Source organism: Micropterus dolomieu, linkage group LG21, assembly GCF_021292245.1.
Source record: "Micropterus dolomieu isolate WLL.071019.BEF.003 ecotype Adirondacks linkage group LG21, ASM2129224v1, whole genome shotgun sequence".
NCBI classification, from domain to species: domain Eukaryota; kingdom Metazoa; phylum Chordata; class Actinopteri; order Centrarchiformes; family Centrarchidae; genus Micropterus; species Micropterus dolomieu.
The window spans coordinates 31,005,317-31,022,966 of NC_060170.1; the positions used below are offsets into that span (position 1 = coordinate 31,005,317).

Here is a 17,650-nt window from a genome sequence, read left to right on the forward strand (position 1 = left end):
CAGTCTAACCTTAATGCCATGGGGATGCTATTCTGTGCCAATACTTTACACTGCTAGTCATTTATTAGGTTGCATAAATATATCCATATGTCATGCAGTGACAAGCATATATATATATATATATATATGTGCAGACTGAATGAAGCAGAGAGCAACAGATTAATCAAAAGCTGCAGACGCTAAGCTTAGTTACTAGCTTTCATTATGTTCCAGCTCTTGTGCAGTATATATGTACATTTTGAAAATATGTGGTGAACAGTTCTTATCATCACATGTTTGTTTCTTATGTGAACTGATTGGTATTCATGATATTGTGTATCATGTTTTTATCATGTGAACAACAAAAGAAAGAAAAGGAACGAAAAAATCCAAATACTTTGAAAATTTAATCCTTACTCTTTATTTAATAAAACCCCTCATATAAACAGCAAAAATTATTTCAGGATTTTGATGCTGTGGGAAGCTAAAAGCTAACAATACAAAATATGAATATGGTTGACATCATTCATCATCCAAAATCGAAACCGTATTGATCATGTGGCTTTCTCATGGCAACCTAAAATCCATAGGCATTGTGTGCTGGCAGCTACGCATTGAGCGAAGGACAGTCTCCCCGCCCCTTACAAGAACTAAGCTGAAGTGATCCTTGACACCGTCACTGCAACACAGTCCCATAAATCCCCTGAGGTTTTAAATAACCCCAGCCAAGAACAAATGCCACAAGGCCTCAGGTAGGCCCTGCTCGTAGATGACAAACAACCACCATCAGTTGCACAAATCACATCTGACGCACACGCTCACCCTGATGCTCCTCTGTTTAAATGTGACTTTTGGGAGCAGCACATACTGGGATGCATTAAAGACCAAACACAATTCATGTACTGTAAAACTACTTTCAGCAAATGTAATGTTCTTCTGTGGTTCAAATTTTCACCTCGACTTTCTTGTTTTGATCCACGTTAAGTGGGTGGAAAGAAAATAGTCAGCAGTTATATAAATTGGCTTAAGGGGTCACTGATGGTGATGGCACAGCTGAACGGTTTTGGTTGAGTCTCACCGCTCTCCTCAATGATTGTGTTTGCCCGCAGCAGGCAGCTGTTTTCAGCAACAAAGAAAAGACCTGCAAACTACATACCCAAACTACTGTTTGTGTTGTGTGGGTGAACATAGTGACACATCTAGAGCCAAATATTTACCTCAGGAATTAGTGGAGGCCAACAATTGAGGAAAAATAGGATTAATATTGGATATACGTTCAACAGGTAGTACACACAAGTTCAAATAAATGCAATTGTTACTCCATATCTATGTGTAGCTCAATATGCAACTGTTTGCTAACTGTCTGCAAACAACCTTTGTCGGGGTTTTATCCCCTTAACGGCAATTGTCGTGAATTCGCATCACAGCTCTTCCTTTCAGACTGCAGCTGAGATAGCGTATGTATTTGTGAATATGTACCTGGGAAACTTTTGCAAGCACTCGTTTCTTGTTTTGCATCATACCTACATCATACCTGAATTCATATATTTTCTATGTTCGACTAATTAACAATTTCCACTTAATTTAACATCAGCTTGAAAGCAAATGAAAACAGAATTATTTTTTTGTTGTAAATAAGTTCAGGCGCCGAGGGGTTATTTACAGCTTGTTTCTGCTGCCCTCCAAGGTTTCCAAAAATAACAATAACTGCAGGTTTAACACCTATGTACTTTATAGTTAGAGTTACAGGAATAGTTCAACATCATGTGAATTTCCCAAAATGTCAAACTATTCCTTTAAACCCACATTCATTCCTAATATGTTTCCAAGTCACTACCAAAATGGAAATGTAATGTTCTAGTTTCAGGCCATTGAGTCTGCCAAGTATAAAATAAAACACAGCTAAAAATAAACTGATTTAAATTTTGGTCATGTTACTTCAAGAGTTACATTATGTCTAGTGGAATAAACTGATTTGCTGGAAAGAAATAGAAAAGAGCAATGAGAGGAGACAGAGAGAAGAGGGAGAAATAGACTAGAGAGGAGTCTGAGATTGGAGTTTATTAAAACACAATTGAATTAGCAGACCCAAAAGGTAGAATCAATCCAGTGTGCATTAGACCTGCTGACCCTCCTCTTTAATTCATATAAATGTTCTGTGTGTCCATCCTGCTCTCTAAACCCACACTTCTATTCTATTCAGCTCCAGTTGCATCTGTGTGCAGCAAAGACCATTCTTCTTACAGCCCTAACTTTTCCCTCACTGTTCCTCAGTGTCGGCATATGATTCAGAATTTACACTACCGTCACAGAGAATAAGACGGTGCCTGTCACACCCCCCAAAATAGCCCTCATCCCAACAGCAAGAGGTGAAAACTGAATTCAGAGGCAGCATAACGTGATAGAGGGAGGACAGCAAGTTGCTATTGATCCCAAGGAGCCTTGTTCAATGTGAGTCTAGATCCACTGACACATGGCAGATATGACCAGCCAGGTTCTTGGCCACAGTTTAGCTTTATCCCAATTAAAATTCGATCCACCATCAGTGTAGTTGGCCTCATTGCAAGTATTGGAGAGGTTGACAGTTACCAGGGTTACTGTACATGGCTACATTTCCAAAACGCTTATGAAATCTCACAGAAAATGCAAACGTTGAAGAGCATAATGTAAATGAATCATTTGGTGTCAGTGTAAAACCAGAAACACGAAGCTATTTCCGTTACCTCTGATATATTCCATTAGTGGTGTGGGCAAACTGTACATGATGCAGACCAAACCTCTCCTTTGAGAGCTGTCACAGCAGCACAGTCCAGCCCTTGCTAACAAGTCTCTGCTTGCTGTCTGGTATTATAATTCACACTGGGAAATTTTCCTGCCACGTGTGGGACATGTGAGAAGAATAAGTGATGCTCCACCATGTGTCTTTTTCTACAAAAAGTGATAAAGTTGTTGCCCAGCCTTTTATAATCTTTAAATGAGCAGTGATGGATATGCATGTGTATTAAAATTGGGTGATTTTTATCTTTGTATCAACACCACCTGACCCTCCTTGCATCCTGTAGAGTGGCACACACTGTTAGGTAACTTAAATATTTCAGCAACGTTGGTTTGTTTTCTCTAAGTTCCAGGTGAGGCAGGGACAACTTCCAGCCTTCTCCAGGACCAATGACTCTGACCTCAGAGAGAGACAAACCCAAGGAAGAAAGAGCCAACCAATTTAGCTGAGTTGGAAATTGTCATTACAGTCAAAACAAGAGCATAGTAAAGTATTTTCCAATGTGATTATTTATCCTGAATACAGACTAAAATGATTCATAATTACAAGATATCTTGAGGCAGTTCTGTCCAAATCCTGTTGTTGTGTAAATGACCCCCCACTGTTTATCATTTGAGGAGAGTTATGTATCACTCCATGCTTGCCATAGTAAGACGGTTGGCGGGCTTCATCAAAGAGCAATCCTGAAAGTTGTTGTGCTACAGGATTTTGGTGCAGAGAATAACTGATTGATCGCTTCACAATCACAGAGCAGCCCCAGCAAAATTGCACCTGCCAGGGCCACACCTCAGTCACTTTCAATCACAGAGCAGGGAGTGTGTGAAATACAGTAGACACAGTCCATTTCACACTGCTCCCATTCCTTTATAAACTGTCCACTTTTCAATTTTGACAGGCAATCTTTATACTCCTGCCTCTACAGTAAAATGTACAAATTAATCGAAGGGAACGTTACATGTAGCTGATGCTTTTCTCCAAAGCGACTTACAATTGCTATATATTTCCAAGGTTGCACGGCTCTGAAGCAACTAGGAGTCTTGACAGGGACACATTGGTGGATGTGTCAGAGTGGGATTTGAACCCCGGTCTCCAACACAAAAGGCATATATCTTTTCCACTGCACCATCACCCCCAACACTAAAAGGCTGTTCATTAAAATGGCAGCTCTTATAAGTCAAGCATCTAAATTCAAGTAAAGTAATGTTGAGTAAAATTTTCTGTGCCATATTTTGCCAGTCAAATCTCCTCTGCCAGTAAAGATGGCAGGTAGTTGGCATGGAAACCATCTTAGATGGCGTGCAGGCAGAATGAATGGCACCACTGGAGCTCTGCTGTCCCAAACTAATCAGTTGTATTGTCCTCTGGTCTGCCTGTGGAAAGTGCATTCGCTTTTTCCCAGCAGCCCACTGCACTGCACTGCACTATTCCTTGTTAGAGCCCATTGTTCCCATACCACACACGCCTCTCCTTGCGACTCTACAACTCTCCTCATCATACGATGGCCACTAATGGCACCATCAGATGGTCTTTGAATGAAGGTTTAATGTCTTAAGAGTTGCAGGATTTGTGTAAAAGAGATGCTCATAAAAGCTCAAGGTCAAAGACCGTCATGTTTTGCTTAGTGCTGTAGCCAACATCCTTTTATAAAGTCTTTTTGTAGTACAGATTGACAGTTAATTCTGTAAATGCAGCCTGCTTTGTTTTCATTTCTTTGTCATTTCTTCCTCCTGCCTGTGGCGCCTGCTCCACAGCCTTTTCCTGATGAGAGGAGACGGCCCTCTACTAATGTACAGGAATGCTGTACTCTCAATAATGGCAAAACCAGTCTCTCTGTGACCTCCAGGAAGGTCCGACAAAAATGAAAACCACGCTTTCGGTCTTTGACAATGACCGACAACAAGAGCACTAACAAGCTTTATTACTTATCATGTACCTGTGATTTTATCCCCCTAATCAGCAAGCAATGTGTGAAAATTAGTTTATATTCAGGTTGAACAATTAAAATGTTGAGTGTGTGATTTTCACTGCTTAGAAGATTACAGTAGCAGCATAATTAGAAAAAATAAAAGTCAGTAATCAAGATATATCTTTCTTGTAAACCAGTAATACATATGGGTACCATTAGCAACATGAAATCAAACAACGGGCAAATAAAGAAGAAATGAAAAGATAATATCAACTTTCAGCATAACCTTTATTGCCTGTGACTGATGTATTTGATATATCAGGCTTATGATGTAGTATTCCTATCAGTAGATGGATAATCGCAAAAAAAGTTATGTCATTAAATCAGTTATTTTGTTCAACCAGCTCTCCAAAACCTAGAGATTTTCAGTGGCATAAGACAAAGGAAATGCCAGGCAGGCAATTTCTCGAATGTGGGCTTAAAAACAATTAATTGGTCATCAAAATAGTTTAGGTTAGATTTTTGTTTTTGCCAATCATTTAACTGAGTAATTGTTTGAGGTCTAGTTGCAAAAGACTTATATGTGGTTTGATATGGTAACAGCAGGCTTTGGTGTAGTGACACATATGTATGCAGTGTATCAGTGGTGTGCATGTTTGCTGTTCAGGGAGCTGCAATAAGATTACTGGCAGGAACTATGGTAGTGCATTTCTTCAGCCACGTGACAGATACAGTCAATATGTTTTGGGGGTTGGGGATTTATGAGTTTCTGTTTGAAAAGGGCGTTTCTGCACCCAAGACAAAATGATAGGAGAGCTTTCCCCACTTTAACTCTCCATGTGCACCCCACTGTAATGTATATTAGACTGGAAAATAAATCAAGTGATGGATTATTCCACCAGCTTTTTTGCGAGTGGAAAAATCTCTACTCTTCGTGTCAGGAAATGATATATGCAAATAGAAAGATGAATGGGCAGAAGATGAATGAGATTGTGAACGCTAGGCAATATGGAAGCCTCAATTTTATAAAAAGATCACCATGACTGGGCTGCCTTGGGAAATCTATCTGCCAGCTCATGCGGCTATCAAACTGTGGAAAATCAATCTGGAAACCGTTTGATCAGATTGGGACCAAATATTGGAGGGACAAACAAACATGGTTAATGTACTTGGGACAACTTTCAACCTGATATTTGTAAGGCCTGCAATGTGACAGCAGACACACATAGACCCATTGGAAATGACCTTTGAAACACTGAATTTTATCAATATTAATACTATAAAACCGAACAAGGGATAAAAATAATATAATGGCAAAATCTACACACTAAAAACATGTTATTTTAAACTGAAACTGTCTCATTAATTGCTTACAGTGTGATAGACGTCTCTGATTGGCTCTTTCTTACAAAGTAGGCGGGACAAAACGACAGCAACGACCAATAGTGTTTGAGCTCACCGCCTGACACCAAAAGGTAAACAGACTTGTTTTGATCTGTCAAGAAATCAGGCGACTGTGCTAGCTAGTCACTCCACAAAGGATATGGTGTCATTGCGACAGAAACAACCAATATAAAACCGTTTGTTTTTGACGAACCCGAAGATATTTTCGCACAGTGGCGTTGTTTCCGTTTTTAAATTGTCCAGCTTGGTGTTTTTGTGAGTGCGTTTCACCAGCTAGCGAGCTAACAAGCTGATAGCTTGCTAGCTGCTGTTACCGTTAAAACTAACTTAACATTACCTGACAGGTGAGCGACGCAGTGGCAACTAGAAGTAGGTCGATGGTAGGGCGTATACGTCTTTTTTTGTAGCTATTAAGCTATTGTGTGAATCGTGTGTATTATAACTTATTAAAAATCTGCAACGTTACGGAGACTATGCAGTGAATTTCAAGCAACCTTGAGCACCCTTCTTTAGCCACTAGCTTCCCAGCTTCTCCCCCCTCTTCCTGTATATTTCTCTACGTATCGACATTAACTTATAACAAATATGCGCAGAGAATGATATTAGCAGTCGTCAGATAAACGCGATGAAGCCCGAGTGCGCTGCCATGGCTGAGAATGGAGAGCTGAGTCCAGTGGGAGGACGCGCTGGCACAGCGGGCCGCCAGGGCCGCCAGACCTACAGAAGTTCAGCCCATTTCCGAAGCCTGCTGGACGGCCTGCTGTCTCTCAGACAAAGTGGCATCCTGTTTGATGTAGTGCTGCTGGTGGAGGGTCGACCAATCCAAGCCCATCGTATACTTCTGGCAGCCTCTTGCGATTATTTTAGGTAAAACTCAACAACAGGTCTTTTTGTTGCTATACTTTCATTTTCTATTTTCACAGTAGTTTCCCCTTTTGTTTCTTTACTTGTGTGTCAGCATCAACAAGATGCAAGGCTCACTCTTTCTCTTTCCACCGGCGCAGACGCCAACTTCATTTTATTCCTGTCTGTCACCATTTACGTACACATTAGCACATCAGTCAGTGCAGGTGTTTGTAGACACAGTGTCTCACAAGACACATCCGGGTCTTGGTGCAGAGTCCAGTTTAAACAAAGTTTCTCCTCTCGTACACCATCCCCTGCATTTTATCAACACTGTCATATGATCAGCAGTGGCCTGCAGTGCTTGCTGTGCACATGAACCCTAACCCTTTGTGGTTTGTGTTTAATTGTCTGCTTACATCATGACCTAAATTAAACTGTTTTCATGGACAAAATAAAGTAAGTCACAGATACAGTCTAAGATGTCCACACTTAGCCAGCAGACAGATGATTGAGAAAGATGGGTGTATTGAATGTAAAGTCAAACAATACAAGAGTATTGTACTTTACATTGGTTTGTAACTTACTGTGCAGGAGCCCTAGTGTTGGTAGGTAGCCCTGTAATCCCATTATAATGCTAAAAGTAGGTTAAAGATAAGGCACCAACGTCCCTTTACAGATAAGCTTATACTGCATACTGCTTGGTTTGATTTGTATTAGCGGTTGAAGGGAATGACAACTGAGGCTCAGTAGAATCAACAAACATTTGGTTGAAATCATATGAAGCAGTCAGCAGCCCCAGAACCGGGGGGGAGTTGGAGTGTCAGTGGAAAGAAGCCGTTTTTGTGGCGAGAGGTGACGTTGACCTTGATGGACAGCAGCCTCCAGCTGGAGGGGAGTGTCTCAAACAGGATGGGATGGGTCGGCCACAATCTTTCCTGCAGGCCTCAGAGTCCTGGAGGCGTACAGATCCTGAAGTGATGGAAGATTGCAGCCTCACACCTTCTCTGCAGTGTGAGTGATACGCTGCAGCCTGCCCTTAGTCCCTGGCAGTGGCAGCAGCGTACCAGATGGTGATGGAGGAGGTGAAGATGGACTTAATGATGGCGGTGTAGAAGTGCACCATCATGAACTTCTTCAGCTGCCACAGGAAGTACATCCTCTGCTGGGCCTCGTTGGTGATGGAGGTGATGTTCAGCTCCCACTTGAGGTCCTGGGAGATGATGGTGCCCAGGAAGCGGAAGGAGTCCACAGTGGTGACTGGGGACAGGATGATGCTCTTTCTGAAGTCCACTGCTATCTTCAGAGCATTGAGCTCTAGACTGTTCTGGCTGTACCAGGTCACCAGATTATTTTCGATTTTCTCACTTTTCAGGTGGCTACTTGGCTTAACCTAAACATTGTCTTTCGGAATTTTGTCTTTATTGAACAGTTCATTGTAGAAAATGATCTGCAGAGAAAGAGCGGTAGATATCGTGCAGCAAAAGTGATTGTGGCTAGGTGGTATGCATGTTATCGTCACTGCGCCACAAGGTTACCCCATTTAACAATGCGCCACTGTATTCCACTAGGGGAATGTTTGCTGGAGGCCTTCGGGAGACACAGCAAAAAGAGATCCCAATTCATGGAGTATCTTACATGGCCATGAAAAAAATACTTGACTACATCTACACTTCAGAGATTGAGTTAGACCTGGAGTGTGTGCAGGAAGTCCTGATTGCTGCCACGCTAGTACAGGTAAGCGCTTTGCTGTTCTTGCACTAGATAACAACATTCATAGCTGTGTTTTTATTTTCTGCTAATCGGTGTCCTTTTGTGTTTTAAAGCTTGAGATTGTCATCGGCTTTTGCTGTGATTTCCTTTTCTCCTGGCTGGACGAGAGCAACATTTTAGAGGTGTATAATCTAGCTGATCTCTACGGATTGCAACAACTTAATGCCAGGGTCCACTCCTACATCCTCAGGAACATCCAGACTTTGTCTCGAACCGACGTGTACCGACAGCTCCCTCAAGATGAAGTCTTCAGAGCGCTGAGCAGTGATGAGCTTCAGGTGAACAGTGAAAATGAGGTATACGAAGCGGCTCTTCACTACCACTACAGTCCTGTGCAGGTGGAAACTGACCAGGTTTACTTGCAGGTCAGTCAGAAGGTGCGTCTTTATTTTGTACTCACCTCTTCAGATACACACTATATACTGACCAAGAAAGGAATCGCTGTTATTGATTCTATACCTACTTAGTTTTACTCACACTTTGTCGTAGCGTTATCTGCCTGAAATGGCAATCAAATTTTTTTATTTATTTTTTTCTCTCTGACCCAAAGGAGAATCTCAAGATGCTCGATGCTGTTCGTTTCTGCCTTATTGAGAAACAAGTGTTGCAGAGGCTGTATGGCAGACTAAACCAGTGTCCACTGAAGGATTCTGTGTCAGCCGCCCTGCGCTACCATGAGCAGGAGATCTGGCAGCCCGTCCTGCAGAGTCCTCTCACCCAGCCACGGTCCACCTTCCAATGTATATTGGGCTTCGGGGGGATGTTCACCTCCAGCTCCCTCACAGACAGAGAGCATTTGTTTCAGGTGTTCCACCCGAGCTGGGGGATGTGGAAGACTCTCACTGCAGCTCACGCACCCCGAATGTCCAACCAGGGCGTCGCTGTGCTCAACAACTTTGTTTATCTCATTGGAGGAGACAAGAACACCAGTGGATTTCGTGCAGAGACCCGCTGCTGGAGGTGAGATCCCATTTATCCTGAATGAAGTGATTGGCTGGCCAACCTGCCTACCTGTGTGCACTCACTGCAGATGGAAATGTGTTTTGGGGGAGTGGCTTTAGAGGGAGGCCTGAAAGGAGGGGGTGGGATTCTTACAGTTGGACACTTTCAAAATCTGTCTCTTGCTAGTTTTCCAACGTTGCCTACCCCAGCTTTAAGAGTGCAGATATGAACTTTTAAACTGTATTCTGTTTAGCACTGCAACTCACTTGTTTTACAGCTGAATACATACAAGTTGGTTGACAGAAAATTAATCTGCAACTTTTTTAATAATAGAATAAATCATAGGAGTCAAACAAAAATGCAAAAAACAAATGTTAAGTAGTAGATTACATGATAGTGAACTAAATATATTTGGTCTGTTGATGGACATTTCAGCCAATATTCGTTTCAAGGATGCTTTTAAGTTTGTTTCTTTCATTTGAACGTTTAATGGCTGAAAAATAAGCCAGTGGTCTCTGGTGGACAAACTGTGTAATGGTATCACTGCACATCTAACCTATTTCAGACATACCTTCATTCCTTCTCCAATGCTTGTCACTTGTTACATATTGGTTGACATATTTGCTGATACAGATGTATTTGCAATAAGCTAATACTGGCTGATATATAAGCCCACCTGTTTTGTCGATTGGGGCTAGTAAATAAAATGTCAAAAAAATATTATGGAAGATTTTCTCAGATAAAATTCTAAGAAATTAAAAAGAGACAAGCAGCAAATCCTCACATTTGAGAAGCTGGAAGCAGTGATTGTGTGGCATTTTAACGTGATAAATTATTAAATCAATTATCAACATTTTCTAACAACTAATTGCTTAATAGACTAATTATTTCAGTGGCAGCTCTTATACGTTCGGACTGTTTTACAGATCTGATTGGATTTAGAAAGTTTCTTTTCTTCACTGTTTTTAATACTTTTCCTAGATATGACCCTCGTCACAACAGCTGGTGCTCCATCCAGCCTCTGCAGCAGCAGCATGCTGACCATTGTGTTTGTGTGCTGGGTGGCCATATTTATGCCATTGGAGGGCGTGACTACTGCAATGAACTGGAGTCAGTGGAGCGCTATGACCCACACACCAACATGTGGGAATTTGTATCACCCCTAAAGAGAGAGGTGTGAGAATAAAGATTGGAAAGATGAATAAAAATGCATGTAATACTGCTGTTATCCACATGATGGTGCTACATACTCATGTGTTAATGGGGCTTTACCGTTATTTACCAGGTATTCCCTTGATTTTCCTTTAATACTAGTCTAACCTTCCCTCCAGGTTTACGCCCATGCAGGAGCAGTGTTAGATGGGAAAATTTATATTACATGTGGGCGCAGAGGAATGGCATACCTCAAAGAGACATACTGTTTTGACCCTGTGGCCAATGACTGGACAGCATGTGCCGAGGGGCCAGTGGAGCGGGCGTGGCACGGCATGGCGGCTGTTAATGGACGTGTCTACGTTGTCGGTGGAAGCAATGATGAGCGTGGATATCGTCGGGATGTCCTGAAGGTACAGTGTCACAAGTCATCAGTGGTGTTTACTGTTGCACAATGAAGGCAGTGTCTACTCTGGAAAACTGTGGTCTTGCAGTCTTTCACACAGTTCAAGATGATATCTGATGTATTTTTCTTGCTTTTGTCATGTTTTTTCCATTTCTTTACACACACAGATGGTCATGCATTATAGCATCCTCTCTGTGTTTTAAATTAGAAAATATTCTATAGTCTAATAAGCCCAACGCTTTTTTACATTCTGATGAAGGCCTGAAAAAGCAAGTGATTTTGACTTATTGATTTAATTACAAGCCAGAGTAGTGGCTTTTTGACTGTTTGGACAGTACTTTTATGAAAAATGTCCCCTTTTTTCAGGTGGGATGCTTTGACCCTGAAGCCAACTCTTGGTCTTTAATGACCCCCCTCCCTGCTGGACATGGAGAACCCGGCGTAGCAGTGCTGGACAATCGCATCTACATCCTGGGAGGACGCTCTCACGACAAAGGCAAAAGGATGAAGTACGTTCACGTGTACAACACTGACGCAGACGAGTGGGAGAAGGAGACACGGTTTAAGGAGCGTGTCTCTGGCCTGGCGGCCTGCGTGGTGCCCATGCCTCCTGCTGTGATCGCCCATGCCAAGAGCTTGGAGCAGCACACCAAGGCTTCATGGGAGGATGTGGACATGGACAACTCAGAGGACTCCAGTGAGGATTGAAGCAGCTGTGTTGAACTGGATGTGAGCACTGGACACTGCCATGCACTTTTCTTACACAGCATGTTGAACTTTAAGTACCATGAGGATATTTTGGGGGGCAATGCTTCTGGCAGCATCTTGTCCTTCTTGCAAATTGACCAGTTTGAGTGCCTCTGAACCAAAGTGTCAGGTTCAGGACCTTTGCACACTTTTTGTTCCTCTTCAGATATCTTATAATAATCGTCTCTGCCTCCTGAAATGCTAATGCTACTGTCCCTGATCCCTCAGTATTTCTTGTAACTATAGCTGCCTCTCCATTGTTAATCACAGAGAGAACCTCTATATCCTCAAGTGAAAGAAAGCAGTGACGACTACTGGGTATGCAACGCATGGTAATATGGATCTCTGTTAAAGAGTCATCCGGGTCATATTTATCTGACGTGGGTTAAACTGGACTTGGTTGAAGGTACTTGAAGAAGTTTTGCCTCATCATTTTAAGAAGGTGTCAGGATTTGTGGTTTAGGAAGGTGGTGGAGAAGGTTGGTGGACCCAAATGCAGAACCCTAAGTCTGACTGGTGCAGTTCAGAAATTTATTAAGCAAACAAAAGGTGAGCACACTTACAACTGAGTGGCTGAGTCCATAATCCAAATAATAGTAGTCCAAGCAAACACGGTGATCCAACAGAAAATCCAAAAATGAGTATAATCCAAAAACCACACAGGATTAGGGTTGACCTGAACTAAGAGCAAAACAACACAGAAGTACACAGACCAGGAGTAAACCCATAAGACATGAACTAATGGTACAGGACTAAGAACTAAGACACCGAACAAGGAACTAAGATACGAGACAAGACAGATACTAAGTAACTTAAAGATGAGGATGAATAACAATAATAATAAAGTCTACACAGAGACTAAAGCAGAAGGATCAAAATCAGATTAATTAATGAAACTGGAGAGAACATAAATAGACACCTAGCAAAAAGACAGAACTCAAGCATTGTGGTACAGAAACTAATACATGAGCTGACGGATAATAACCAGATAAACAATAACATCAGGTAGAGGACGCACACTAAAGGTAGCAAGCAAACTAAAAACTAAGTCTGAACTAACAGCACAGCAAAAGGGATTCTAACTAATAAGACAGGGCGGCTAAGGGAGGCAAGATAACAGAACAACACAGACCACGAAGGATACAAGACCACAGACTATATAACAGATACCGAGCTGATTAATGAAATAAACTCGGAGAACTAAACGGAACAGATGACAGGACTAACATGGAGATACAAAACCAAAACCTTAGAATCAAAACCCAATAACACAGCATTCAGGACAGGGTCGTGAGAGAAGGCTTCCTTAGTTAGTTAACCCACCTTGAATGGTAATACGGACTTTTCCTAGCTGCCAAGATTTGTTCTTTTAAGGATATTTAAGGAAATAATTTCATTCTCCACCCTAGCAGCTATGGTTATGGCGTTGTGTTCATATCCAAACTACTGAGTAATCATGAAGTTGTTCTAATTTAACATTGTGCCTTTTCCTGAACTTGTTTTGTGAAATGTATTTCTATGTTTCGGTGCATTCTGTGGATGGAGATGAGACTTAGGTATTGTGCCTCTAATATCATGATTGGTTTTGAAAAACGTTGTTGAACCGAGTTGTGTTTGCACCCGAATGATGAAGCGCCTGTGCTCCAGGTTGGTGACCTCAGCTCACAACATGTTGCCACGTCTGTAAATTATTTCTGTCTTGATATTTGTGTGATGAAAACCAAACCATTGGGGGTTTTTTTGTCCTTTCATTGATCTTTCATACTGTATATGCTATTCCATGACTCAATCCAAAGAGCACAATGAAGAAGGTTTTAGAATATTTCTTTTCACTTTGCTCCATGCTTCTGCTTGTTGCCTCAGTTCATTGTTAGGCTGTTTAATATTGGCATTTAAGAAGATTAATGACACCTGCTACACTGTGTATATGTCTCTATTGTTGGAAAACTCCAGTGTAGTTTAAAATGTACCTTTCTCTTTTATATAATGAGCGTTATGTCCTAAGAAAAAAAATGCTGTGCACTAGAACACACTGTCACACAAAATATGCAAACTTGGTATCCTACTCATGAGATTAGTTTTGAAATTTAATAAAAATTGTAATATATCACTTTTGTCGGATGTGCACATTAGCTGAGGGTCAGCGGCTGCCATTGAGGACACCAAGGTCGTGTCCTCCATATTTTCTCTGGGAGTTTGGGGGGTTTTAGCAACCTTGGGGGAGTTATAACTAAACTAAAAAGTAACAAGTGGTGTGTATTATTTAGGCTGATTCTGGTATATTTAAATTTGGCTACTTAAAGTTCAACATAACAATCCACAGATTCATATTTCTTCATTACAAATGTATTCTTGGCAACGTAAAGTTACCTGTGAAACACTATTCAGGCTCTGTGTTGGGAAATTAAGTGAAAGTTCTTAATTTTACAGGTGTGTAACTTCCTAATAAACCTACATAATAATAAAAACCCTTAATATAGTGCCAATTTAAATTAGAAACAAAGTTCAGAGAATTTCCTTGAAAGAACTGCTCCATTTAAATAATAGACAGCTAACTAAATAAATACAAAAAGTACAAGGTGGGTGTGTCGGCTCATGACTCATTATCCCTAAAATCCTTGTGAATGCCATAGTTTTGGGTTTAAACATTGGGTCTTCAGTCTTGTGTATTTCAACACAGTTTCATAAATGTAATAGACGATCTCCACTGATAAATGTCGTCCTTGTTTGAACTTCAGCGGTGGTGGGTGCTGCCTTGGCCCTTTATTCCACCCAGTCTCTACTAGTTCCTCTCCATTTGGCCCTACACTCCATCAGCTTTATGAAGGCTGACTGCTGCTTTCCTCTCTGAGGCTGTTTCATCTACATCTGTTACCCCCCGCCAGCCCTAAGTGAGTGTCCCCCCTCCGCCCCCCTTGTTTCACACTATTGTGCCAATTGTCTGGTGGGATCTGCTGACACCATCATCGGACAACCAGGATCAACAATCTGCTGCATTTATGCGTCGGGTCTTTTCATTCTAAAGCTATAGTACCACCTGGGGGATACTTAAGACATAGCCTATGTCATGCCCTTAAACACGTCAGCGGCCGTTACAGGCATCTGAGTGCAGGTCGATATGGTGCTCTTTGCTGGACCATTATCACAGCAATTAAAAGGCCCAAATTACCCATTGATGTGGAGCTATGCAGATTAAACCCAGTGGATTTGTGGGTGTGTGTGTGTCAAGGGAATTTTACTAAGTGCTCACTTTCATTCTTTTTTCTCCTGCTGTGTTGGAGAGGAGGAGGTCCTCAGATCTGGTGCTTTTCACTGTGTGGCCGACAATATTCCTCCTGGACATCTATGGAGCCGACTGGCTGCTGCACTGAGGGACTCTGTGACAAACAGTGGCTTTGTCTTTAAATTACAACACGTTCTGAGGCATTCACTAAAGGCCCTAACCACCGTGACCTGTACAGAGAGCGCAGCACGCATGGCATCAGTATGTATTTACTCATTGACTAATGCAATGCGATCCTGGCAGGCATCCCCGCTAAACTTATTCACAAACTTCACCTCATCCAGAACAGGACAGCTCATCAATTACACTGTCACAGCGGATTAACTTTAAAATCTTGTTATTAACATTCAAAGCTCTCCACAATCTATCCCCTGCTTATCACACAGACCTCCTTCAGACTTACACTCCATCTTGCTCCCTGCGGTCTTCTACAGCAGGTCTACTGGCGCTACCAGCCATCAACCACAGCACAATGGCTGCTGGGGCCTTCTCCTATCCTGCACCCAAACTTTGAAACTCTTACTTTTACTTTACTTTACTGTATGTTTTTAGTACTGCTCTTATATGATGTAAGGAGACCTTGAGTGCCATGAAAGGCGCATTTAAATAAAATGTATTATTACTCTATAGTAAACATAATAGATCGTGCAGTATATACCATTTTGCTGTGATGCAGATGATTAAATAGCATCAGCATGACGTGATCTGGAGGTCTGTCTAACCTGTTGGCCTCCCACAATTCTTTCTAACCCCCAACTTTGTTACAAATGCAAAGCGATGCACTCACAGCTTCTGACAGTTTGCTGAATACTGTATTCTTGTCTATCTGGAGAAAAAAAAAATCTGTAGTTTACCAAATAAATTTAGCCTGATGATCAGACTAACCCATTCATTCATATTTGACTTTCTAAACAGATCTGAGATGTGGACAGCCATTCAGAGGACTGGGACCAAGCTATGACAAATTCCCTCTGAAAGAATAAGTTTGCATCCTCAAAACACAATTCTACCTCAGACGTTTCTGCAGCTTTTACCCCCAGCCTTTTTTAATTAAACAATTTACAATGCATTTAACTATATGCAACTTCAGATGATCAGGGAACACAACACAAACACACACAAAAGACAAGCACAATATTACAAACACAATACAGACCAAAGGAGCTAAATAATTGACATTAATACAATGGTTGTGAATTAAAGCACAATTAAGTAAAAATTATCTGGAAAACATAATCATATAAAAGTGTGATAACAGATTTCTTTTTGATCTGAGAAAGAGGGGTCCAAGGTATATTTTCAACTATACCGTCCCATTAGGACAGTACATTAGGTACAGTGACAGTATTGTGTTGTAAAATTCTACCAAAAACTTTATCACCTAAATATTCCTGTGACGACACTTGCTTTAAGCTTTGTCTGTATGTCTATAAATACAGATTATGTGCAAAGGATGTAATGTCATGTATCATCTCAAACAATATCCTGAAGCTCTTTTATGTCTTAGTCAGGATTTTATTGTCCTTATTCCTTCCAATATGATTTCATCTTTACTGGGTTTAATCAAAAAGATGGCATTTGGGAGGTATAATCTCATAATATCCCAGAATTTGAACTTCATCACATTGACCTTCTCACCCTGTGGTGCAGATTCCTGTTAAGATCTCGCTTTTCTTATCCTCATTAAAATGAGTAAATGAAGTGCGTGAAACATACAGCTGAGGAAGTCTGGGGGTGGACGTACTGGTTCAAGAAGCCTCCAAGATAATGAATCGCACCGAATAAAATCAACACCACGCCAGAATTGTTCCAGAAGGATGACCTCCCCCTCCTCCTCCCCAATCCCCCTGGACTTTACAACAGTCATTAGCAGCTCATATCCACCCAGGGTGTAGGCGATGGGGCAAGCCTGTGTTTTTCAGTTGTGAAAAGGAGCCAACAGCCCCCCATTTTCATGCTTTTTAAGGCTCATTGAGATGGAGAACGGGAGTTGTGCAATGCTTTATGATGCCGATGGGTAAACCTCAGCAGGTGAGCCAGAGTCAGTAATACAATGTCTTTAATGCATGCTGGGCCTGTCGAAACTACAGAGTGGCCCTCATTAGATCAACAAAGAGGAAATACAAACAAACACCACCAAAGGACGTGCTGCCTATCAGAGCTGGCCGGATACAAAGCATGCAGATGTGTACCCACAAACAAAGACACATTTACAATACACTCATTCATTCACACTTGCTGTGTGCAGAAGATGGACTGGATGAAAACTAATTATAGAAGTTCATGGCTCATAAAACTAGTGGAAGACGTAAAGGCCTGGACAGAAATCGGAGGGGTTGTAATGATAACTAGTATCGCATTTAGTTTGAATGTAAGCACTAGTAAGGGGTTATTATTTACATCATCCACTCATGTTGAAACGCAGTTTTTTACTGCCGA

At 41.5% G+C, this 17,650-nt stretch overlaps 1 protein-coding gene across 2 annotated transcripts; it reads left to right on the top strand.

Moving 5' to 3' along the window:
- Nucleotides 1-6,151: 6,151 nt before the first annotated feature.
- Nucleotides 6,152-14,038, top strand: klhl22 (kelch-like family member 22). 2 transcript variants are annotated; one of them, XM_046035258.1, is made up of 7 exons: nt 6,152-6,932; nt 8,480-8,645; nt 8,735-9,058; nt 9,232-9,641; nt 10,605-10,797; nt 10,955-11,188; nt 11,548-14,038. In XM_046035258.1, the coding sequence occupies exons 1-7, from the start codon at nt 6,691-6,693 to the stop codon at nt 11,887-11,889; spliced, it is 1,911 nt and encodes a 636-aa protein (XP_045891214.1). In that variant the 5' UTR covers nt 6,152-6,690; the 3' UTR covers nt 11,890-14,038. The 2 variants fall into 2 exon arrangements, with proteins under 2 accessions (XP_045891214.1, XP_045891215.1); XM_046035259.1 differs by having other exon boundaries at nt 8,735-9,046.
- The last annotated feature ends 3,612 nt before the right edge of the window (nt 14,039-17,650 follow it).